Source organism: Seriola aureovittata, chromosome 21, assembly GCF_021018895.1.
Source record: "Seriola aureovittata isolate HTS-2021-v1 ecotype China chromosome 21, ASM2101889v1, whole genome shotgun sequence".
Classification (NCBI taxonomy): Eukaryota; Metazoa; Chordata; class Actinopteri; order Carangiformes; family Carangidae; genus Seriola; species Seriola aureovittata.
In genome coordinates this window covers 2,715,410-2,742,553 of record NC_079384.1, presented here as the reverse complement: position 1 = coordinate 2,742,553, position 27,144 = coordinate 2,715,410, and the positions used below count along the sequence as shown (strand labels likewise).

The following is a 27,144-nucleotide window of genomic DNA, read 5'->3' as shown; positions in this document are numbered from 1 at the left end:
CCATGGTAACCACAGAACTTTACTCAATTACTTTACTTTAATATAAATTTCAAATTAATGGTTCCAAACAAACTACAACAGTAAAAATGCTACTCACATATTATTGTATTAGTAATAGTGATGTAATCATATAATAAATAACAGTATCACACTCTGTGGAGTCACATTTACCTATTCAGTAACATTTTAAATACAGGTCTTTTACTTTAATTTTATTTCTCTGCCTCGACATGTAAAACATTTAGAAACGACCCGACACAAATAAATAAATCCCCAGCAGAAACATCGCTGCTCCACTAATCCTCTGCCAAAGCCGCTAGTAAAAAATTTATTGCTGGTTTCCCGAAATTGCCGCATCCTTCCAAGTCGTGTCATGTTCTGTCGACTATCTCCAGCTTCTATCTACGTCTCAGTGTCAGGGAGCGTGTCTGACACGGCGTGTGGCCCCGGGGCCGCTCGCAGCAACAACACCTCCGCACGCTGATGTGGTGAAAGCCGCTCGCCAACCCACACACACACACAAAACAAAAAGCTCCCGGACATGAAACTATCAGGCAAAATAAACACACGGAGGAATCATCCTGCACTTGTGCCATGTTAGATTCATTATAATGCAGAGACAGTTCACCTACGCGCTTCAGAAGCGTCCCACAGGTGGAATCACATGTGACACAGTCTCTTGAAAGTTGCTTAAACAGACAAAGTGAAATAAAAACTCACATGCCAGCGCAGGACGTCCGCAGAGAGAACAGCCATGGTGAGGCAGCAGCAGCCCAACTGACTGACTGACTGTCCCACACACACACACACACACACACACTCAAACACACACACACACACACACACTGCTGTTGATCCCCTCCGGCATTTTACTGTCCACACCCCCTCGTGCATGCACAGCCTCTTTCTGTCTCAGCGTTCCCCACTCACATATCTGTTTCTTGTTAAATTCCTACTTTCCACGGCCTCAAAATAAATACTGCGGCTCTAATACAATAGTAGAAAACACAGTGTACTGACAGTGTGGGGACGTCCGAGCCAAGACTGCAAGGATACACGCAATTTGGCCCGTTTGTGTGCGGCAGAGAGTTTAAACAATGATTTTGTGAAACTTTTCTGAATGAAATTATCCCACGTCAACGTTTCTACTCGGAGACGTGAGCCCAGTGAGCGCCGCTGAGGAGGGCGGCAGAGTTTAACCTCCGTAATTGTTTGTGATAATTGTTTGTGCTTGAAGTTTCCTTTTCTTTTTTTTCCACTGCGCTCTGAAACTATAATAATTGTCTATAAATTGGATTCAGATGTGGCCTCACGGGTGATGTCTCCTCCTGAGCTTGTGTCTGAGGGGATGTTCAGGGGGCGTGGGCAGTTACATCCTGTCAGGATCCCCCCCCCCCCCCCCCCCCCCCCCACCCCACCCCCCACATCAGTCAGAGGGGAAAACAAGATCGGAAGCCGTGCCTCTGCACCACCTGCTGAAGAGTCCCCCATACTGTCCACACATGCTCGCACAACTCAGGGCCCTTGAACGCCTTCAGATGGCAGTGTGCAGCTTCCAGCAGCAGAGTCACGCTTGTTTGATTGGCCAGGTGACGACACAGGTGACGTCACCGGTATCAGAGACGCCGCGCAGGTGTCTCTATTTACCGTGAGTCTGCAGCTGAGTCAGATGTAAAATAGAGACGTCATTATCCTCTGATTGTGTTACTGAGGTTAAAACAATGAAGCAGTTTCACATCAGCTACAGGAAATGCATCATTAAGATACACTCCCTGATTTTCTGACAATACTCCATACTGTTTTCAAATCCCCAAACTTCCCTCTCAGCTTTCTGCTGTTTGCAAACTCAGCTGTCGACGGGGAGCCGGGAGGGAGGCTGCTGATCTGGGACTAGCTTAGCTGGATTAATTATATATCTTCCCCTCTACACAGGATAGTGCAGATCAGGTTTGTACGTTCCTTATATGATCACAGCCGGAAGTGTATTTCTTTATGCTTTAAGTCTCTTTCCTAGTGTCGCTGTGCAGTCTGCATGGACATTGTATAACCCAAGTTCTGCATTTGACCTCACACATCATTAGAAACGGCTTCCCTCCTGTGAATAAGAGCAGCTGCTGACAGTCAGAGTCCAGCTCTGTGTGGAGCGTCTCCTGCTACGAGCCCAGGTTGCCAGATGCGGTCAGCGAGTCCAGGTTTTAGTTCGGGTCTTTTTACCAAACCTGGCAACTTCACTGTGTTCACTGCGAGTCAGAGGAAATTACCTGCATGACTCGACACAGAGGTGAATGAGAAAATATGAAAAACATCAGCTGAAGGTCGGACTGTTATCAGCTCTGTGACGAAACACCTGGTACAAACCAAACAGACCTCAGGGCGCGACTGAGCTCCATCTCCTCAGATTGAGACAACCCCCCGAGTGTAATTGCTTAACGGCCGTGTAATAAAACCACTAAGGAACCAGCGCTGCAGGCCCGCGACCTCCGTGACTCCGCCTCCGAGCTAACTGTTTGAATTACAGCGCACTAAAGAGGGGGAGGAGACGTCATCATTAAACATGGACAAAGCTATCTCTGTCATCCTGCTGCAGTTTGTCGACATATTCATGTGACCTTTACGTCAAAACCAGACTGAGTGGGCCGTCCACTCAGCTGGCCGGCCACCTGCGTCTTTACGCACACACACACACACACACACACACATGCACATGCACGCTGCATAATAGCCTCATTGTTCCATAGGGAGAATGCCAAAGCTACAGTAAACGTGAAAACCTCAAAGACACAGATCAGCTTTCACTCCACAAAGACGCTCGTTATTCTTTCCCCCGACGAACCTCTGGAGGAAACATCAGGCTCCCAGAGGCAGAGCCACCTGAACTTTGAAACTACCATCTCCTAATGTCTCTCTCTCTCTCTCTCTCTCTCTTTTCTGCTTTGTCCAAGGGACAGATACAGACAAAACACATTATCTGCAGCATGCTCCAGTGACACAGATAAAAGCTCTCAGACTTGCTTGATTCCATCAGGATGGCACAGAGAGATTCACATGAAAAGCCTCAGTATAAACTTCTCTGACTTCTGTACAGAGGCAGACTAAACACCAGAGGAAGTAGAGCACTGAAACCAACACAGTCCAAACAAAAACAGGGATCCTGATCACAATTAAACGATGATTGTGTGCTGAGTGGAGCTGAGGCGGATGGGAATGTCGTCGGTTTTGCGGGTATTTGGTCGAGCCTAGAGGACGCATGTCGAGCGTCTGAACCCGCAGGCGGAGGTGGATGGGAACCATGAATGTCTAAGAATAATACATTCAATCATGTTGAGATATTTCTGTCTGACCCAAAGTTTTCATCCACTGGTGCCACTAGAGGAAAAATCATGTGATCACGGTGTAGATAATAGTTATCAGGGTTCATCCTCTGGGGATAAATGTCACAAACCTCTATGGCCGTCTTTTCCACAGCTCATTAACTTGACATCAGTCAGCTGATGGAGGGGTGGGCGATCATGTCACAATCTTTTTTTAGGTAGAATCACGATTGAGTTGAACTTGTGATCACATGACTAGTTCAGTATATGGTTGCCTGGACACAAATCCTGACACCTCGACTCAAAGGCCCAAATCACGTCATGTTTTTCGCTCTGATTTTATTCTGAAAGTCCTGACTGGAAGTTGGTGATTCGTATCTTTCCGCCGCTGGTCTTCACCCACAATGCTGCATTTCGTTTATGGATTGTGTCACAACCAATCACATTTATGCTTAAGTTCATACGGAGTATTCCTTCGGACAGCGCCGGTATCGTCCCGTCTTCCTGCCTGCAGACCGCTGACGGCGGTTCTGACTGCTGTCTCCAGCTGCAGTTAGCGGGCGGCTGTTTCTGTTTCATCGTTAACATGGTCTGGTTAGCAGAGACTGAAATTAAATATCTAAATATAGAAACTTTTAATGACGCGGCCTGAACATTTAATCTGAAAATGTCCTCATGATGGAAACTTGCATGTTAGAAATCTGAGTCTCAAAAAAAGGAGGGAATTGTTTCTTCCTTGAACTACCCCCAGCTGCAGCTAGTGACACCTTCAGAGCGAGGTAGGAGATGGTTATCAGTTTGGATGTAGGCGGTGTGTTTTAACGTTCTCCTGACAGGCGTGGAGCTGTGAAATGACTCGGCCAATCACAGAGCAGAGCCCAGAAGCTCTGTTGAAAGGCAGGAATGCATCTCTAAGCTACAGCTGAGCTCCCTGCGTGTGCTTTTAGGAAACTGATCGCCAGCCATTCAGTTGTCATTCCAACCAAATGTCATCCAGTTATTAATGATTCGTTCCTCTTTTATGGTTAAAGGTGTTTTAAAGGAAAACTCAACCTTTAAAAATTCTTGCATTGTCACTGTTTGCGCAACGTCTGTGGCACTTCCTGTTGACCTTCCATGGAGCTGTTATGTTCAGTATATCCTGAGGATGCCTGGATCAGTGCTCCTGTGCTCTTTACCATCTTTACCAGGTGCTCGTACTGGAGGACACAAACGCAATCCTGCAGCTCTTTGAAAACTTTCACATCTTGTCGAATTAGAGGCTGCAGACAGAAGGCACATACCAGTCCTGCTGTCTGGGAGATGACTATCAACCGAAAGAGGGAAACACATGCATTCATATGTTCTAGATGCAAGACATTCTGGTTTTGTAATGAGGGAATTATAGAGATTGAGCCCAATTCACACAGAACAGCCTCATTTCATTTTTCTAGTGTCTGAATTGAAACATTTGCACCAACTAAAGCCACAAAACATTAGAGAATATCACCCCACTGTTCAGCTCCAACAGGCGACCTGCTGAGGTCAGTCAGCAATTAGCATTAATTAGCATAAACCTCACCTTCTCTGAATCTTTGACGCCAAACTTTCATCACTGCCTCCTGAATGAGCGACAGTACAAAGCCTGTTTGCTGTTGCAGAGCCTCTGCCCTGCACCAAGCACCATCACACACACACACACACACACACACACACACACACACACACATACACACACACACCACATGAACACTGACCTGTTGCTCCTTGCTCTTCCTCTGCAGTCCAGTGTTGAGAGCCTCCTCTGCTTCTAGCTTGGAGCTGGCGCTGCTGATCTCCAGATCCTTCCTGCAGAGAGAGCGAGAGATTAAAACATGAATCAGAAGAAATCCGGGTCAGTTCAAAAACTTTAATGTTATGAAGTAATACAAAAGCCGTTTCATTTAGCTCCATGTTTACTGTAATACCGACTGAAAGGCTTCTAGAAGAGATGAAGAAAAACTCTCAAGGTTAACTTAGCAAACCGGAGCAAACTCATCCAAATACTACAAAGTGATCTTATCACTTATCTTGACTCAGCTTCTACCATTCACAGATCAGTTACGATACTGCAGCATAGCAGTGTAATGTTTGTGTGATGTTAAGACCCAAGTTCCCACGTGAGTGATGGAAAGGTTATGAAATAAAAGGTAGATATTAGATTTGAGATATTTTTCATGGTGCACATTTTTAAATGTTTACTGAATAATCTCAATACTTGTTCAGCCAGGAAGGAGTGCAGAAAGGTGAAGATGTCCAGATGTTCCACCACTGTAATAATTCAGTATGGCACATTTTCGGACATGGAATGCACAACATTGGTGGCTTGATCAATCTGTTACAGTATTGGCTTATTGCCTTTCAGACGCAGGGATCCATTACTGTAATGTTCTGCCACAATGCCTGTGCAAGAAAAGAAAAACATTCATGTTCACTTCAGGCTCGTGACATTTGATGAGTGATGTGGAAATGTTACTGTTAAAATCGTGTTTATGATACTGACGCAATCGCATCAGTTGCTGTCATGAAGCGAGACTTGCTTGATGCCAGTAAAGCTTTATTGAGTATAAAGTTGACGTGTTTGAACAACAGCACCGTAGCAACAAGAGGAGTCACTCTCTTGTTGATGAGGGTCTCGATGCCAAAGAGAACAAGTTTTAACTTCATAAACCTTCACGACTGAGGTGATGTTGTTCCTCAATGTATTTATGTGTATGTGTGTTTCTCTGACAGTCGGCTCTTCGTTTGATTGTTGCTGCAGGGGGAAGAACAGAGCGATTCCAGGGCAGAGAGCAACATGTTGGGATTTCACTGAGCGGGGGGGTAAGGGGGGGATGGGGGGGGGGGGGGGGTAGCTGGACTGAGGAGCAGGTATATTAGATACCACCGCCGCTCGGAGCCTGAGCTCTTCCGCCTTAGGACAGGAGCATCACATCAGATAGTCAGTGTGTTTTTGAAGTCCATCAGTTCGTCTCTCTCCTCGGGGTTAACAGATACGATCACAGCCGTGGATCAGACCTGTTGTCACACGCGTCCGGCTCTGAGTGTAAGCTGATAGAAAATGTTTATGAGGTGGGTTTATATAGTATATATATAAACATTTAGGCCAACTATGATGTCAGCTATAAACATAATGTATATTTGCCAAATATATTTATGTTTATGTTGGTGTGTCTTCACTCACTGGAGGGTTTAGTTTAGTTTTACGTTTCATCTACCACTTCGTGACTGATTACAAGTTACAGAGAAAAGAACAACAACTCGGTGTGTTCTCATCATTTAATAGGAACGAACATCAAAGGGAAAGAGGAGGAAAATAAAATAAGAGTCTGCAGCCATGTTAGCAGCTCTGTGAGGCTGTAGTTTACCACAGTGGAGCTGAGAAATTTACCATTAGCACCATCTTAGTTTAGCATGTTAGCATACTAACATTTAGTAATTAGAAATAAACACTAAAGTAGGAAATTTTGAGGTGATGAAAAACTCCTTTCTTTATCAAATTTTAGGACAATGCATTGTTGATAGTTGTTGACATACTTCACTAAAACCCCCAAAAATATAAACCTCACATCGTCGTCTGGGAACCTGTTCAACTTTTAATGCCAGTACGACGAGAGGACGTCGAGCTATTTCACCAAAATCAATATGTTTTATCCTCTGGGGACAATGAATGTCTAAAACATTTAACAGTAATACAAACTCACAAGGTCAGAGGATCACCAAAGTCAGTGAGGTTCATCCTCTGGGACCACGAATGTCTGTACAAGATTTCATAGAATCCAAAATGGTGGACCAACATTGCCACACAGCTAACGTGGCTAAAAATAGATGACAAAAAACCAGGATCACTTTGTGACGCAGCCTTGGATTTTTCCACACGCTGTGAACTCCATGACATCAGCAGTGAGCTCGTCTTTGACTGACCTTTTGAGGAGGTCTTCCAGACCGCTCCTCATCTTCTCCATCTCCCCCAGACTCTCCTGAGTAGATCTGCTGTCACTCTCCAGCCTCCTCCTGCTCTTCTCCAGCTCGCCGCGCTGAAGGCGCTCCAGCTGGTACTCCAACTGCAGCGTCACAGGACGGAGAAAACATACGGCTCATGGCGATAATGTAAAGCAGCTGCAGAAGAGTGTAATTCAAAGTAGGGGTTCAACTGAAGACTAATGTTCTTCAACTGTAATTTCCAGAAGTTAAAATATTTTGTGTCAGTAATCAATATGTTTTATATCGACCGCTTATTATGCCTGACCATTTTCAAGCGTAAAATTACATGTGTTCAGTGTTTCCCCTGATTTGCCAAGGGCCTATTGGCTAACAGGGTTACAATTAAGTCAAATAAGCTTCAGTTTCCACTCCTCGTATTACTGTCAAACAGTCAGTTCATAACCCTAATGTTACTACAGTATTTAACATGTGCAGCATGTGTGTGTTTCTGTCGGATGCAGACCAACATTCTGCTCTTAGGTCAGTGTAGTTTACCTCTGATACGATATGAGGAGGTTTTATAAGTTGGTACTTTAGTGGAAGATTTATACAAAAACACAACAAGGACTTAATACATTTATATTAGATACAGTTCAGTTTTGCTTTATGGCTTTAAAATGTGCTAATCAACATTTTTGTATTAACAATGGATGGAATGAATCAGTCATAGTGATGCATGTATGAAGAATTATCTTATTCCGCTTTGTGCTTCCCCTCAGCATCTTTCAGCTCATTGTTTTAAAGGTCCCATATAAAAACATTTCATCGGTGTAAACACACCTTAAGTTAACAACGCTGACATGTAGTATCCAGCATTAGGGTTCGTTTGGTTTCGTATTAGAGGCTCCGTGTTTGGTCTCCACCAGCTCCTGACGGAAACATCTGGCTCTTTAGCTGCTAAATGCTTCGCTACGTTCAGCAACGAGTCGCTAACGTTGTCTGTCTGATTGTTTGGAGCCAAACAGGTTGTTTACAGTGGGTCTATTCGCTAAAAACAGCAGCGACCGTGGCTAAAAATATAGGTTTACGGAACAATACTGAACCACAGCAGGAAAGTTATGGGCCATGAAACCACAGCAACGAGCTGGAAAATGCTAAATCACCCATATAAAGCCGAGCGGTCACTTTAACATGGTCATGTGATCCATTGTTAACATAAAAATAGTGATTAGTGCAGCTTTAAGTCAGGCCGAGTTACGTCAGTGTCAGATGGAATGATTGGTTTTAAATTGTGAAATTAAAAATATATGAAATAACCTGTGGACATATTGATAAATATAAATACACAGAATTGGTACTCACATCCTCAGCCTGCATCTGTAGCTTGGTTTTCTCCTTGGTCAGGAGGTTCACCTTCTCCTCCTCGCTCTGCAGGTCCTCGATGGCCTGCTGTCAGGACGAAACAAGATGTCTGAGCCTGGGCTGCACGTGTCCCTGAATCACTGAGCCTCCGTCTCACTGCCCAACATCCATCTGTCGGCCACATTGGCGGCTCGGAGAGATAGGAGTCGTTTGGTTGCAAAGAAAATGTCAGAAGTCGTCGCCTCCAGATTGATCTGACGGATCAGAGGTTTTTCTCTCCGGGGAACAAAAGCACTGGAACGCCACGCTCGGTGACTCACTGAAACAGCTGCAGGAGCCTCAGCGATGCCAGGAACCATCCGTCTTATGTTTTTACTCGCAGGTTTCTCTTTGTATTCCAGACTAAATCCATAATGTGAGACATGTTAAACAAACAGTAGGGAGATAATGAGGTTCGATGCCGAGCTGCTCCCACAGATTACACAGTGAAGCCGACTGCTACCGACGGTCGCGGCATCTGGGAGGGATTAGTGGACAGGGCCTCTTATAGCTGCCACAGAGCATGATGAGCTTTATAAAGATTTCTGTCGATTTCAGAGCATATGCTTTGACTTTGAGAGATCAGCGGAGTGTGTGTGTGTGTGTGTGTGTGTGTGTGTGTGTGTGTGTGTGTGTGATAGAGAGCACATTTATCACGAGTGCCACTTTTGGCAGGTCTTCAGGTCATATGGTTCTGTTTCCCTCGACGTATGTTCCCCTCTCAGTCGGGCAGTAAGCGAGGAATCTGCGTACGGGACGAGGATATCGACTAATAAACAATCACAAATACAGCTGAGCAGCAGGACACGCTGGGAGCACGGGTGTAGATTACACAGTTTATACTGAGCCTGACGTAAATCTTGATTATAACTGACTCTGTGGTATACACCGCAGGAGATGGCCATAATTCATTCTTGACGTTGGAGTTTTCGGCCACATCTCATGGTCTTCATCAGCGGATGGAGCGTGTTTCTGTTGGCTCTTCCTATCTGAGGAGGGAACTTTGAAGTTACATGCTGAAGTTATGTGATGACAACTGAAGTATTTCCAAGATGTCTGAGCCTGGGCTGCACATGTGTGAAATCTCCCCGCTGGAGCAAATCGGGAGAAAAATCAAGTAAGAGGACCACAGCATCTCATCCTGCGTCACAGCGGCGCGACTAGACTGTCCCATTTCAGAGCGCTCATTCAAATGCGTCCGGACAACGAAGGCGGCAACATATCCCAAGATTCATTGCGGGCAGGTAACGAAAGCAAACAACACCGACAGACAGTCTGAGGATTAAACTGTCACAACGTCACCGACACCGTCTTTTGTTATTGTTTTGATTTTCATGTGACACATTGTGCAGAAATAAGAGCTTGAACTGATGCGATGTAAAGACACCCTGTGACGTTTTAAAAGGAGGGTGTCTGTGTTCTTTGGACTGCACCTGTTCACATCCATGAAAATTTAACATTAAAATATAAATCTAAAAATCAGCAATACAATAATTGTCAAGGCGCCAATCAAGAGAGTCCAGCTTTGAGACCTTTGCTGCAACCTCCATCTGTCTCCACCCGTATCGTCACCATCATTCCTCTAAAAATAAACTGATAAATAACTCTTGTGATGTTATCAGGAAAATCTCCCTGTTGCTTGGAGACTAATAAATTGTTATCGATGTTGCGTAGACTTTATTTATAGAGTTTATGGCAGTCGTTTATCAAGCTTGCATTACGAGAAATGTAGGATCCAGACTAGAGACTAAAATTTCAGCTTTTACTGCTTCATTTTTCCTCCAAACGACATGGAAGTGTGATATTAAGTTGTTGTAACGGCCCTTTAAAACTTTATAACTGTGCAGCTATATCGGACCCCGACTCGTCACAACACTCACTGCACTCTCACCTGGCTCAGCTCCACCAGATGTTCCTTCTCCTTCTGCAGCTTCTGCACCGCCTCGTCTTTCTGAAGCAGCTGCTCCGACAGTTGCCTCACCTCACTGTCTGACGACTGAGAGAGAGAGAGAGAGAGAGAGAGGTCATTAGATAAAACATATTCTGAATCACCAAACCAAATCAGTTAAACAAATATTTATTGCACTTATCAGCACTTCCTGATCTGGCTCTGCTAAAACTCTTTCTGTGGTTTATTAATGTTTTCCTCCCGGGCGTGCAGCCACGATGGCTGGTGAATATCCACACGGCAAAACAATTATCCTCTTATAAACATCACAGCTTTGCATTTGCATGTGGAATATTTTGCAGATATTATATGAGGACGTAACCGGACGTGTGTGATAGTTAAGAATCTGCTGGAGCTCCGTGCGCCTCTTTCAGAACGGACAGATGAGCGTTTGTTCCTGTGGATCAGACGCATCGTGTCCAGCTTTAACAACTGTTATGACAGCGCACTACAAATATTAGACAGGGTCATTTTTCTCAAAGCCCTGTGTCAACTGCTCTCAGACAAGTCTGTTCTTGTTGCTCCCACTGTGCCGGCGTCCTCTCCCACGTCTCTCCTACAGCATCTTCACCAATTAGCCAAGAAAACCTTCATATAACTGGAGGATCGAGTTCGTCACTTCACGACCCAGATCAAAATTAATCAGTGTAAACTTTCAGAGGCTGAATCATCAACATCTTGTGCCAGTTAAAACTGTTTTTCCATCTTCACATACAGTGGAGAGAGTACAGTACATTCCTGGGACATTCCTGAGCGGCGATAGCATCTTAATCCTTTAATACACCTCAGTGAGAGAGACACGGGGGTCTGGTGAGCGGCTGTAATGGAGACGTCAGAGCAGAATATGCTTGTTGCCGTCTGCACAGAGGAGAGAGGAGACACTTCTTCATCGTTAAAAACGTTTAATGTGTTGTTTACCACTTTAATAATTCTGTTTCTGAACGGCAGCAGCAAGTTTAAGTTTAAATAATGGGAGATAGAAGTTTAAGTGTCACGTGATAAAGAGACGAGAAGAGGCTCAAAGCTGTGACATCACCTGAGCTGTTTTCCCCGTCAGACAGTAACTACACAGAAGCTAGAGATGCTAATTTAGCCGTAATTTTAATGCTAATCCAATGCTAATTCAGGGTATGGTTGGTGGTGGTGGGGGGTTGTGAACTGAACCTCGAAAACACCATACCATCACCAACTACTGGTACATGTACATACGCAGCAACAAACAGCTCATAACAGTTAGATGCAGCTCTGAACATACTGCACTTATCTTTACATATTCACCTCGTTTTTTTGTTTTATCTACAGCAGCTGAAGTTGGTTCAGTATCTTTTTGTCAGTCAAATTGCCAAGCGATGTCATTAACACAAAACTTTGAGACGTTGCTGTGGAGTAAAGTTTGTCAGCCCTCGGGGGCCCCCACATGGAGTAACTCAGGATCAAGATCTCCTTTAATTAGTTGTCTTTGATTAACTTTCTGACAGAACACAGTCAGTACCATCTGTATAAAAGGTATCATCAGTCCTGAGGTGAAGATCCCATCGTGTCCTACCCGTTTCTCCTGCTCAGCCGCGGTCAGGGCGCCATCCAGTTCATCCAGGTCTCGCCTGAGGCTGCTGCACTCGGCCTCCAGACTGTCCCTGTGCAGGACCAGCTGGGCCGAGCACGCCTCCTCCTCCTCCAGACGGTCCGACAGACCCGACAGCTGCCGCTCCAACTCGCGCCGGACCTTCTCCAGCTGGACGCAGCGCTGTTCGGACGCCTGGGCGCTCTCCTGCTCCTGCAGCGTCCCAAACACACAATCACAGTCAGTTAATTACTGCGGTGTTACATACAGTACTGGATACTTTTTGAATTTCACAACATGCACGTTAATTTTTCTTTTCCCCAGTTTTGCTGCTGTGTTTCACACAGCTGTGTGATGGGTTGAGTCCGTGAACCCGGGTAAACCTGCTGCTGCTGGTCTCCTGTTCATTTCACTTCAATCACTTGCTTTTTCTTCTTCGTAAAGCACTTACACCTCAAATATAATCATGTTACATTACATTTAAATGACTCATTTGTCATATGCAATAACAGTATTTTTAAAGAAGAGATTTTCTATTTAACAGAGTTAAAAGAAAGAAAAGGAGTGAGGTCAAATGAGGCAAGAAAAACAACAGTAGAGAAAGACTGTGAAAAAAAAGTGAATATGAAGGATGAGTTGAATAAAAGAGGCTGAAATCCAGAAAAAGATAATTAAATGATACAAAGAGGATCTTACCACCGGTTATGCCCCAAGATGAAACTTATCCTCCCCCAAGTCAGAGGAAATCTTCCCTGTATTAGTCTGCTGTTGTCTTAATATAGCAGCTCTGCACGCGGTGACGCACAGTCCTGACCTGATAAGCAAGTTCTACCAAAAACCAGATCACTTAGTCAACAGCCATCCATAACAGGAGTGAAAGACCTGACTGTGAGAGCCTGCTCCGGTTATTACTGTTACTTATGGACCAGTCATCATGGGCAAGGCATTTGGAACAAGCTAATAGCATACCCAAATATCTGGGCATCTGTGAAATGATCAGGCGACCACATTTCCATCTGCGTTTATTTCCATAAAAGTACTTGGTTTGAGTTTGTTCCCTGCACTTTTTGAGACGCTCAGTTTTCTGTCTTGTGCTGAGCTGTTTGCACCTTTAACACTTTCCCCCCGAACGTAAGACGACATCAGTCACAGCTTCGACGCACAAACGCACACGTCTGCACACACAGGTTGGTGCTGCACAAGCACTTACATATATATATATATATATATATATACTGTGTCTGTGCAGACAGCGTAGTGTGAGCAGCACGTCAACAGATCAGCAGCTCTGTGTGTCTGAGCAGGAGGCGTTCAAGCGCAGTGTTGAGTACATGTCACCTGTATATCGGAAGGGCTCTGTGCACCAACACACAATCACTGTATTCATGAGGGTGAGTCAGAGGTAACGTAGAATATAAATACGCTTCAGTTTGCATCTATGGGCGTGTGGCATGACACGCCCCATGCAGACAGCTGGACTCATCTGATATTCAGTGTTTCCCCCTATGGTCTATACCTAAGATGGGCCTCGATTATACTTCCTGGTGGACGTGCACATGGACAGCGGCGCACACCGCGGGCGGGTAGTTCCTTGTGCAATCACATGTGCAGCTGGTGGCCATGCGGACGAGTCCGTGTAGACAGAACAAAGTGGAGGGGACACGGAGCCTCGCCTACACCCTCCGATGGCACAATGTACGTAACACGGACCTTAACAGATCCTTGTGCACTCTCACATGCAGAAAGTATAAGACTAGCTTAAATGCTAAACATTTGACACATTTTAGCTGTATCCCAATTTTGAGGCTGCGTCCTTCGGAGGACGCTGTCTACAAAGGTGTGGCCCTTGAGGTTTTAGGGAGTGTGGTTTTAACCGTTAGCTGTTGAACTGAGCTGAAACCCAGTAATTACATTAACAAGTGTGTTTGTCGCTTGCTTTCATTACCGGCACGCAATGAATCTTGGGACAGATTGGGTTGCCCAGGAACAGAAAGACGCATGTCGTCAAATGCAAACTCTGAAGGATGCGGCCTGTGGATTGGGACACAGCTGTTTGTGTTTGGCAATAAAACAAAATGCTTGTTTATGTTCCAGGTTCACATACGCACTTTAACCTACATCTGTGTTAATTAGCTGCCTGCAGACCTTCACGAAATCAAAAAGAAACTTAAAAAAACTTTGACCAGCGAGCGATTTAGGATTTCAACGTAGTTCACAATCACACAGCAACAGATACCCACAGCTGCTAATCTGTCCTCCAGTGTGGTGCTATAGCTATCCCAGTCCAGGTCTTCAGGTTCAGGTTCAGGTTCTGGTTCTTGTCCAAAATCTGCCTGGTTCCCACCGACCTCCTCCGACTCATCAGACACGGAGCGGCAGCGCTGACGGAGCGTCACAGACATCATCCTGACGGTACGTCCTCTCGTCTGTTCGCTCTGTTGCCGTGCAGACTTCACCTGTGTGGCACTGCAGCAACTTGCCCGTCTCTCCTGACGGAGCAAAGAGGCTTAATCACTTCTTTTTCCCTCCCTTCACTTGGTGCACAGCTGTTCTGGTTGTTCCAGGTGGGTTTCAGCAGGAGGATCAGATGGCGGATCCTCTCTCTCACAACACATCTTCAGCTGTGCTCAGCCTTTCTTTGCCTTCCTGATTTTTCAGCCTTGTTTTTCTCTGAGCCTTTGCTTTTTCTCCCTTCTCTCTCTCTCTCTCTCTGTCTCTCTCTCTCTCGTCTTTCTCTCCTCTCAATCAACCATTCATCTTTTCACTTTAGGGTGTGCTGCTATACTTCTGAAATCCAAACATTCCTGCGTCCGTGCCTCCAGCCGGCTCCTCGCTGCTGCTGCTGCTGATCCCGTGCAGGTGGCCTCCGCTCGGTCCACTCCTCACCACAACCACCACCTCTCCTGTCCTCCAGTCTCCTCCCCAGGAACAGGTGGCTCTCCTGAGTTTCAGGGGGGATCCAAAGGTGTCCCACAGGGACCGCGGTTGGTGTAAGATGTCGGGTCAGGAGAAAAATCCTGTCGTGTCGGTGCCGCTCTGCCACAGAAATGCAGCTCTCAGCCGAACCATCAAAACCGCACCACAAGAAGACAAGAAAACAAGGGCACTGTTCCAGAGTCTAAAATGCCTTTTCTCCTCACATTATAATTGACATAAACGTCTTCTGCGCCCACGCCCACACGGTCCCCCACAATGCCACAGCATTCATCTTCCAAAGAACAACGGGGCGTACTGTGCTTCTGATCCAAGCGTGGATGTTTTTCTTGAATGAAGACCCACAAAGACCAGACTGATGTCCATATCTAGAGTTAACATCAGGCAGGGTTGTAAGGTGGGGCGATTATTAAGATAAGACGGAACTTTATTAATAATAATAATGATAATAATACCAGCAGAAATCAGACCAATAAAACAGACTGTTTGAACATTCAGAACCAGCCGTTACTTTAAAATCAAATAACTTGATCATAAAAGTTCATTCTCGACCATGGAAACTGCAGTTTAACAGACAACTAAGTAAACTCCATCCCCTGATGAAGACCATGACATACAGTTGAAAGCTCCGGAAAAAAACAAGTGGACCTTGGGTTAATTTTTTTTGTTTTGTTTTGGGACCATATTACAATTTTGATAATATTTCGATTAATTATTCAGCCCTAATTAATACTGTATGCAGAGTTTATGGGAGCTGTAACATTGCTGAGCCACAAAGAACTTCTGAATTATGTACCATAAGAAATAAGTGGAAAATACATGCGATAAAAAAAAACACATAAAGTTCTGGAATAAGGAGAAAACTTATAACTATTAGATTAAATTCTTTAAAGACGAATGGATCCTCAGATCACCATACAGTTTCTCCACCTGCTCTGGACCTTCAAGATACACTTTATTTTTAATATGTTAACATTCGAATGTGCAGATTTGAGAGAATATTTGTGTAAAAGGAGAACCCACTAGGCTTGGGTGATATCTAAAATTGTATATCTCGATACAGTCCAGTGCAAATATTGCGATATACGATATTATATATTATATTATATTATTCACGTGTTTCTTTTACAATGTATAATTATTATTGTATTTCATTATTAAGGTATAACTGAACACTAAACAGCAGTTCTGTAGGGACAGATTGTGCAAACTGCAGAACTGAAAGTGTAAAATACAGCAATATTCGATATCAAACCAAATATTATCAAATATCTGCCCAAGCAGTAAAACCCACATACAAGTGCAGTGATATGTTTGTGCTCACACCACCGTGATAAATTCCCTCACATCCATTGTACAGCAACCGTGAGTCTCACCAGAGTTTGTGGAAATACAACCTTTCTAAATTACATAAAGTTAGAATAACACTGACTCTAAAACGGCCCAAAGTGACCACAGTTATATGACCGAGGATAAGCACTGCGCCAATGCCACTGAGCCGTGGAGGGCGTCCAGCCACCGAGAACACATGAAAACACAGGATTTCTGAGAATTCAGATTGTTTTATTTTGACAATGTGGTCTGGGTTCTTGTGCAGAGAGGCAGCACAGAGAGATCTCTTTTCTGTGACTCCCACTTGACATGGAGAAGACAGAGACACTGAGCTCGCCCAGGCTGCCTCTGCAGACACCACTCATGTCCAACACCAACACGTATCGTATCTGACCAGGAGGCTGCCAGTTAATCAGATACACAGCTAATTCAAACACGGACCAGATCTCCTTCATACCAACTTTAAGGCTCCAGACCAAGGAAAACTGTAAAGGAAGGCCAGTTTCCTGTTTACTCTGCTGTTTCTGAGTCTTATTCATTCATTCATCAAGAGATCTGAATTGTAGTTCATAGCGATTACAGAGTCATAAGGTAACATCAGGACACGGTTACTGTGAATGAAAACATTACAGGAAAGCCCTCTTGTTACACTGATGATCTTTGACTATGTTGGGCTCTATCATGCCAAATGAAACCCAGAGACTCAGGGTGAAAGTGGTGCCTCCACAAGGAAGAAAACTCACTCCGGAAAACCTCTTAGCATCCCAAAGGCACGATGAGTGATAACAGTGGAGGGAAGAGGAGGTCGAAGGGTCAGCAGAGAGATCTTCAATCTCAGATATCTATCATGAAGTCTTGTAAAAAAAAACAAGACTGAGTGTCTACGACCATGGAAGCGGCTCTGTGAAGCTGGAGCTAGGCAGAGTTACGCTTTGAGCTAAATGCTAATGTCTGCATTACAACCAATTGTTTGTGGCGACATTGTTTGTCACTCAAAAAGGCCACGCCCTCAATTCTCCATAACTTTAGTCCTTAATAAAATGTAAACAGGTGAGTTATATAAACAGGTGTCATGAAGGAGGAAATTAGCTCTAGAGACCAAAACTGTTTTTGTACCAGGCTGTAAACATGTTTATTTCTGCTGTAAAGTTGGACACTTTAACATGGGAGTCTTGACAAAAATGTCAGCCTCACGGTGGCATTAGATGGAAAGTCAAGGGTTCACTAAAGTCATTAGAATTTACTGGGAGCCACAAATATATTTATTTAGTGGTTGTTGAAACAGACAAACTGACGCTGCTGTTTTTCTAGAATCATGCTGCTAGCATGGCTAAAATCAATCTCAGCAGGAAATCTTTTCCAATAATAGAGTAAAAACCCAAACTCAAAGCTCAGCACAGGACAGAATATGAAAAGTTTGTTGAAGTGCGAAGCCACAATCTGCTGGCCTCGACTTTCGCCTGACACTCACCTCAAACTTTATCTCTCCTCACCAATTTGTTAATATATTAATTTGCTTCCTTCCTCTTTGCCTTCGAACATTAAGTCAATCTTCCATTCCCCAGCCTCTCCTCACCCTCCTCTCGCCTCCCCTCTCCACCCTCATCCATCTCTCCCTGCCAGTCTTTTGTCCCACAGTTTGCCTTGGGCCCCAGAAACTTCAGAGCCAGTCCAGACTGAAAGTTTTTCCAGATGCAGAACTGGGGCATCTGGATCGCTCTGCAGGAACACTCCACATTTATTTCCCATTAACAGCAATTGAGGGGTAAACAGTGGACTTTTCTCTGTTTATATCCATTTGTACCAGAGATGTTTGGAACAACAGTAGAAGTAAAGAAAACCTTTTCTTGCAGCGGTAATCCTCAAATTCCTCATTTGGTTTTATTGTCTGTCTTTTACTGGTGTTTTTGTGCTGCACTTCTGAATACGAGTAGTTAATCACAGAGTGGGTGGTAATGTCACGTCTTTTTCCCCTGGTGGTTTTTCTCTTGGTGTCACTTTTTAGCTAAGCTGGTGGCATGGCTGCAAATGGCAGTATGCATTTGTCGGTCCACCTCTTTGGTCCAGACTGAAATATCTCATCAGCTATTGGACGGATTGCCATGAAAGTTTGTAGAGATATTCATGGTTCCCTGACAGTGAATCCTCCTGATTTTGATGGTTCCTTTACTTATCCTGTTGTGCCACCATTACGCTGACATTTATGGTCTTTAGTGAAAAATCTGGAGAACTATTAAGTGGATTGCCATTAAATTTGGTACAGATGTTTGTGGTGCCCCAACAACTTTGTTGATCCCCTAACTTTTCATTTACCTTCTTCAGCAGTTCAAGCTTTTCATTTATGCAGTCTAAGCATCTACTGAACTCAAGCAAAAAACTTGGTAAACCTATTCATGGTTCCCAGAAGATGTATTTTAACGGCCTTGGTGATCCCCTGACGTTTCCCCTAAAGCCACCATGAAGTTTACTTTTCTGTTTTTCAGTGAAACTATTGAATGGATTTCCATAAAATTTGGAGACATTCACGTCCCCCTCAGGATGAACTGTATTAACTTTGGTGATCCCCTCAATTTTCATTTAGCTCCATCATCAGTTCTTTTGATGCGTCCAATAACTTTGGTTTATGATCAAATATCTGAAAAACAGCTGATGAGTTCGCTCTGTGAGGCTGGAGCTAGGCAGAGTTATGCTTTGAGCTAAATGCTAAAGTCTGCATTGCAACCATAGATTGTAAATAGAGATGGACGTAGCCTCCGTGACGTCACCCACAGGTTTCTGAAGAGCAGTTTTGAAGCTCAGCGTGAGCTGCTCCACCGTCGCCATCTTGGCAGGGCCTGACCCTGGCCCTAACTCCCAGCTAATCCAAAAATGGGCAAAGAGGTGGGGCATGTGTGGAGCTGAGACTTTGGTGCATACCGGTATGTGATGCTAATGTCTGCATTACAACCAATTGTTTGTGGCGAACATATGCTCAGCCACCTGTCACTCAAAGAGGCCACGCCCTCAATTCTCCATAACTTTAGTCCTTAATAAAATGTAAACAGGTGAGTTATATAAACAGGTGTCATGAAGGAGGAAATTAGCTCTAGAGACCAAAACAGTTTTTGTACCAGGCTGTAAACATGTTTATTTCAGCTGTAAAGTCGGACATTTTAACATGGGAGTCTATGGGGACTGACTCACTGTTGGAGCAGGACTCTAGTGGTCATTAAAGTAACAGCAGCTTCTGGCACTTTAGAGTTGGCTTCATCGTTCAGGCCCTGGAGGTTGCTGCTTGGTGCCAACATGGCAAGACTTTATGTCATGCAAACTACGTACCTCTTATTCTGGGGTTGTTAAATCGGACTTAAGGAGTCAGTACACTTCACATGGTCAAATAGCTTCTGAAACCCACTTGCCCCAAAACCTTTCCGACATTGGATTAAGGATGGGGTCCGTGTCCGCCCATTTCTTTAACTTTCCGAAACCAACGATCCAACATTCACACCCACCTCAAAATGCGCTGGGTTTGAACTCTGGCTCTCTTTTTTCATTTGTTACACAACTATTTATGGAACTTTTCATGTGAACAACTGAATGCAGCACCATTAATGTCTTCCTGATGAGACTGTCTGAAAATGTGTGCTGCTCAGATCAGCTATAAAGAGTCCTGACGTGGTCTGACAGCACGTCTTCTGACCTAGTTCTAATAGATCACAACCTGGCCCTTATAAAAGAATCCAGTGAACTAGAAAAGTATAAACTTAACACCAGGTGTTTCATACAAAAAATGTAATATCAGTCAGAGGCTGAGATTCACAAGTGGAAAACATTCTCCCTCTTTCTCTTTTTTTAAGAATGTAGATTTTAAGTTGAAAATAAGTACTTCAAAAGCATGTGAGTGATGAGCTTACGGGGCATTGATCGATTGTGAAGCAGGACTTCATGGTACCCCCGATGACAGATGTGTGAAGTGTCCCTGCAGCTTTACCAAACGATAGGGGATAATGAGAAACGGGACCAAGTTCCCCTGGAAAACTGGAAAGCTTCCTACAGGCAGCAGCACTAAATAGCTCTGACAAGGGGGGTCACATTTCTAACTGCAGTCAAATCAGAAGGGCTCCGAGGTATGAATTATGCTGGCTGATCTGTCTCCTTCGCAGATTAACTTCATTATTTATGGTTGGCTAATCCAAGCAGTGAAGAAAAGACGCACTTGGAGCCAGAGCACACCTGGTGATTTCAATAAAAAGAAGTTGTTTTTGTCAGTAAAAGGGTAATAAAAAGAGAAAGAGGGATTATAGAGCGAACACTTTACTTTTACTGAAATTAAAGAATGTGCATTGTGGAGGAAAAACAAGAGTTGCAGTGGTTTTAAACCCACTTTAACTCACTTTTTAGACTGACGTATATCAGTAAGTTAAGGGTTTTTCTCGCAGTATCAGGATGATCATCATGATCACCTGCTAACAGTCACCATATCCAAAAAGGCACACAAGACAAAGATCCACAGTGACACATGAATCTGTCATATCCAGACGGCAGGAAAACTCAGACTGACGCAGCTGCAGTCCAGCTCCTCGTGCTGGTTTATGATGTGTTCCATCGAAGCCGACTGAAGAGTCTGCTAAGGCACTCAGCACCAGTAATGATCAAATCCCACGGGCAGATCTGGAGCGTTTTCCACAAACATTGGCAACACCAGCGCTGCTACACACTCTCACACTAAACCCAACACACTCTCCCACGCACACGCTTTTGGAAAATGAGACAAACATCCAAAACTAAAATCAATTCTCTCATCGACGTAGACGTTATCTTCAAGTGAGTCTCTGGATAAAACACTTATTCTGTTTTACTCTGCTCTGTTTTTCACTTCCAAGGAGTATCAACGTGTATAAACCAAACCACAGAATTTAATTAGCAAAGGTTTGGACGCTCAATTTAGGTGTTCTCTGTAATGTTTGGTCGGATGGTGATATCTGTATATGGTTTTATTCTCCGAGCACGTAACTACAGTATTGATCTTTAGCAGGAATAAAATAATTCACGATCAAAGGTCCATTTATTAACTCTGGTCATGACACCATGGACTGTAAATAAAGATGGACGTAGCCTCCATGAAGTCACCCACAGGTTTCTGAAAAGCGGTTTTGAGGCTCAGAGTGAGCTGCTCCACTGTCACCATCTTGGCAGTGTCTGACTCCGCCTCTAACTCCCAGCTGATCCAAAAATGGACAAAGAAATGGGGCGTAGGTGGAGCCTAGTTAATAACTGTGGCAAGCATACGCTCCCGTTAGCATCGTTAGCTGGGCGTATGGGCGTCTTGCTCGAAGGCTAAGGCCATGGCTGTTTATACTCTGCTACACATTAGCCTGCTGCTAAACTAAAAACCCCAACACCTAAATACCCATAACTAATTCCCCCAGTCCCATGGAGTAGCTACTACTTTATCTGCTAGACACAGAACCACATGCAAACTATTCAATAAATAAATTAGAGACAAACGCATCTCACGTGCAACTGTCTGCTTCTCTATGTTTGTTCTTTGTGACTTAGGGCAAGAGAAAAAGATTTATTTTGGTTATTTTCGGGGCATTTTATGTCTGTATTAGGTAGTGACAGCGGAGATGGAGAGGAAATACAGAGAGAGAGAGAGAGTAGGGGAATGACATGTAGTAAGTGGTCCAGCCAGCCGGGAGTCGAACCGGGGACATGCTGCTCTGGTCATTTGAGCCCATGTGGTATGTGCCCTAACCATTCGCCGATCGGGTCGCCACTAAACAAGCTTTACACACAACATCGAGTTATTATGACCTTATTAGGTTGTGCTGAATCTAGAGGACAAGGACCAACATTAGCTGTAATTCTGAGATGTGTTTGTGGACACCAGGGAAATTCTAGATTCGCTCTCCCTTTAGCTCCGTTTTGGTCTCCACCACCGTCAGTGCTAAACTAGCTATGCTAAACTAGCTGTTCGCTAACTTTGTCTGTCTGCTGTTTGGTGCTGGTCAGGTTGAAGACAGTGGGTTGACCAAAACTTTTTCAATACCTGACTGTGGCAGGGAATAATAAGATCGATGAGAGTAGTGAAAGTGAATCCCCAACAGTAAAACAGTGAGCTGGAAGATCCTTGAAACGCTCTGTGAGGGAAACTGCTGAGCTGCGTCATAAATCTTTGCGGGTTGGTCACCACAAGCAACTCTTACCATATTACAACCAGTCATTTGGTCCAAAGATGCTGGTTAGCGCAGACTCAAACTTTGATCTTCTCAGCAGTTAAATGAAAATGTCCTGTATGTGCAGACTGAATTCTTCTAACAGGACTGTTGGTTTGTATTTCTCACAGTCAGACTCGTGGTAACACCTCCTCCCTGCAGAAGGGGATGCGCCACTCACACGGTCCTCGCAGTAAACCAACCAGTCACACGGCGCGCCTTGGGCCAGGAAACAGCACTGTGCCTCACAACACTATGACAGCAGGCCGAGTAAAGAAACTCTCCGCTCGCTCTCTCAATAAAACGATCAGCTGGAAAATGGTCAACACAGCAGTAAAAACCCGCAGCATTAAAACAAGCTCGAACACAGCGACTGCCATGGTGTCTGCATCTCCCCCCCCCCCCACCTCCGCAAGGCTATCATTATCCACTTAATTTCATCCACCCGGGGTTGGTATAATGACCACGTTCAGAATCCCTTATCGAGCAGAAATTCAGACTTAATCACAAATCATGAGTTCTAAAGTATCGAGTGAGCGAAACAAAAGAGGAGAGATTCTCTTAAAGGGGAAAAAAAAAGAAGCAAAGAGGGAGCAGACTTACAGCTCGGTACTTAGAGGACACCTCATCCTTCTCCTGGTGGAGCTCAGAGTTCTGCTCCTCCAGCTCCCGGATCCTGGACCGGAGCCGGTCACTCTGCTCTATGGCTCTCCTCAGCTCCTCTCTCTCCCTCATCCCTGCCTCCTGTGTGTGAATGTGCTGCTGCAACGACAGACACCCGACCTGGATCAGCCACACTCACACACACACACGCACACACACGCACGCACACACACACACACACACACACGCACACACACACACACACACAGAAAGCCTGATATTTAGCTGGCTCTCTGACCGAGTCCCTCTCACTTTCGTTCACTTCTGTCTGGAGTCTGAACTGTACCCCCACCTCTCTCTCCCTTCTCTACTCCATCCACACACACACACACACACACACACACACACACACACACACACACACACACATCAACACACACCAACACACTGTCAACGAGCTTTGCCCTCTAAAAGACGTCCACATGCATGTATGAACACATGCACATGTGCCCACATTTCCTCCCCTCTCTCCACGTTGGACTTCTTTCCCTAAAACAATATAAAATCTGCTGCTGCTCCGGAGTCATGAAGGAGAAATAACTTTTCTTTCTTTCTGCACTGACTTCTAAGAAATTTGCCAAATCCAGTAAAAGATGAACAAAATTTTTAAAGCTAGAAAAACCACAGACCTTGCACTTAAAACATAAAAGCTTCTGCCACAGGAGTAAATGTAAATGTAAGAGAAAGTTCACAGAGAAAGGCTTTGTTCTCATCGGGTGTTCGGTCGACTTTAACACACAATACAGGTAATTTATCGTTTATAACAAAACCTAGAAATCCAGAAGAATGGAAAGCACAAAATATTCTTACAAATGACAGATGACACCTTGAACATATGGATGCTTCCTGAGAAGACGCAGGACTGATTGATTTTTCCGGCTATTACTATAGACTGTGGAGCAGGTGGAGCTGACTATGACACCTCCACCCGTCTGATACCTCCAGCCAGTTAAAACAAACACTATGAACTGCAGCCTGATCGCTACGTGGTACAGAGGCCAAAGGTCAAAGACTGATGGAGACACAGTAGAGATATAGACAGTGAAATAACATACAACAGCTGATACTTAATATGATTCAGTTCTAGGACTTACTAATGTTAAATTTTGTGGCTTAGTACTTAATGTGCAGCACTACTTACATGAAACTGAATGATGCCATGAACCTTTATTTAATCACACAGTCTCAGTGAAATCAAGACCTCAGAGTAGAGAAATATTCAACAACAAACAAAACTAATGATATTAATTACAAAAAACATAATCTAAATAATTGTTATAATCTACCTTGAGGGCAGGTTGCAACCCTGTACTGTAGTTCCACATTTTAGATGCACTGATAGTAAAACTTTATAGATAAATATCATGAGATGGTGATTTCATCTTTTCAATATGGAAGTTCATCCAACTTAGTTCTTTTACTGTAAAAATTTACTGTAAGTGATAAAGTTTAACGCACCGTGACTGGGTTTAACTGCCAAAGAACAAATATAAAATGTGACTGAACAACAGTTTTTCTGTAGTTCCCCTCAGCTCTGCTGAGCATTTTAGTGTCTTTCAGCTCATTGTCTTGGTTTTTACGATACATAATCTTCAGCATTTAGCAGATAAAGAGCCTGGTATTTCCCTTGGGAGTGGATGGAGAATGAAAAAAGCTAAAAGAGAGTGAATATTTGACTTACATTCATCAAGTTGGTCACTTTCTTATCTGAATTTAAAGCTCCATATTTTCTTCTTCTTCTGTGTTTTATTTTGAAGCATTGATCCATAAGAAGATATATTTGTGGTTCATCTGTAGTTTTACATCTCCTCTCTCAGGCTTCTCTCTGGAGCTCTAGTAACAACAGGTTGGTGAGCCAATCAGAAGAGAGGAGGCTCTGAGCCTCTGTTCTGATTGGCTGACTGTTTTCTGAGTGATCCTATAAAAATATAGCAGATTTCCATTAAAACACTGAGAAACCAAATCCTGCAAGGTTTGGATGGTGGGTCCAGGTGGGCGGGGCTGAGAGCGGTGACTGCTTTGTTGTGACATCACAAAGTTACAGAAGTCCTGAGAATAATTGAACCTTTAAACCAAGTCTAAATTCACAGCCATCCCAGCTGTGAGGATTTACTTTGGTGGCACTAGAGGGGAGGAGCGAAATTGGAGAGGACCAATGGGCATGAAAATTAATGTCAACGTACTGATTAGGAAGAATAATGTAACGTCAGTAGAGTCTGCACTGAATTCTTTACATTACAAGGCCTTGTAAGTCATAAACACCCACATTTACTGCATCATACACAGCAAACAACCTTGACCTAAATGCAACATCTAAAGTAACTAATGCATCTTGCAGAGAGCGGTTGTCTGCTGCATCAGAGTCAGCCTCCTTTTATTTTCTCTCCACACCCAACAAGACTCTACAAGTCGTTTAGTCTTTTTACTTCCAAAGCACAAAAACAACGTGTAGTTTCTTTCCCTGGAAAAACAGATGTGAGCTGATTTTCCACAGTGAGATTTGAAGACGAAGAAGCAGTTTAAAAGGGAAAGCTCTGTTATAGAAAGACAGGCAGAATACAAGTACACACACACACACATAGAGAAACCTGTTGCTGCTTGAATGCCGGTATCTGTGCCATTGGAAAAGAGCTGTCATTAGCTCAGCTCTCTGAACCCTGACAGTGAGTTTACCCCTCAGACCTGACAAACCGGGGGGAAATTAGACAGGGAAATGTGGTATCATCTTTCTTAAGTGTGCCTCTGTAATTGCCACGTTGTCCAAATAAGATTTAGGACAAGTGCGTTTTAACCGCCATTGGGAATCTGCCTGCTGACACACCTGAACTTCCTCTGCCTACAGTCAGTTCAAACACACAATATATTTACCTGTCAGAGCAGGATTTACCACCGCACTCACCATCACTCTGCACACTGATGCCAGAGAGGCAGAGGAAGATGAATGTGACACGTCAATGGTTCACCTTTAACATGATCACAGGGCTCAACGTCTTAAGCCAGCGCTATTGTTGAGAATGCAAAAATCAAATGCTGTCTTTGTTGCCGCTCAATCCCTCTTTGCATGATGAATACGAGTTACACTTAAGCAAAGTTTTTCGTGTTTTGACTTGAAGCTCTGAGATTTTCCTCTGATCGAACCTGCAGAGCAGAAACACACACACTTCCCTCCCGACAAAAAGCAATCTGATCTGTACAAACTGTTTCTACTCAGTTTAAAATGACTCTTTTCACATTTTTCTCGCAATTCCCCAAGTAACTGCTTCTTCCTCTGATTCCTGACATTCCCAGTCTGAGAGGAGGTAGCTGGGGTATTAATCCTATGATCTCCATTCCTTTCTTTTATTTGAACAGCTGTTCACGATCTCAGCTCTGATTCACACCCGCAGGTGGTTCAGATGCTACTGGCTGCAGCCTCAAGCCCAGTGTCCCATTCAAACTACTCAAACATGTAGGAGAAAGAAAGAAACTAACATTATGCCATTACAACAATGTGTGCACAAAGCTTTGCACAAATAAAGTGCTTGCAGATTGTAGTTTTGCTCAGCATTTTCAGAGGCAAAGCTGCTGTGGAAGAAGAAATCCACAGAGAGTGACAGATTTTCCAGAGAGTTAAATGATGGTCAATACTTTCAGTGACCAGAAAATAAGCGCCTGCACAATGTAATACAATCACAGCACTGGCTTGTTGCTCACAAATTCACAAACCAAAATATTCATCTTTAGCAGGCAGCTCTTCACAACATGGAGCAGATTGTTCTGTCTCTGTAGCATTTATAAGGAAGTAAAGCAATGGCAGTGCCAGTTAAAACCTGTAGATGTGAACATGTTGTGTCCATACAGGCAAAGAACGCTTTC

General features: G+C 44.0%; 1 protein-coding gene across 3 annotated transcripts in view; it reads right to left on the bottom strand.

The window, feature by feature from the left end:
- The window catches only part of LOC130162128 (myosin-16), a 41,682-nt gene that overhangs the window by 10,226 nt on the left and 4,312 nt on the right, over positions 1-27,144 (bottom strand). For 2 of the 3 annotated variants that reach the window (XM_056365703.1, XM_056365704.1), the window contains exons 2-6: positions 12,149-12,376; positions 10,546-10,650; positions 8,616-8,702; positions 7,254-7,393; positions 5,048-5,138 (exon numbers count right to left, since the gene is read on the bottom strand). In XM_056365703.1, coding sequence (XP_056221678.1) covers positions 5,048-5,138; positions 7,254-7,393; positions 8,616-8,702; positions 10,546-10,650; positions 12,149-12,376 — 651 coding nt within the window. Of the gene's footprint in view, positions 1-5,047; positions 5,139-7,253; positions 7,394-8,615; positions 8,703-10,545; positions 10,651-12,148; positions 12,377-23,229; positions 23,497-27,144 lie in introns of those variants that run through there. The other variant, XM_056365702.1, reaches the window with a different exon arrangement.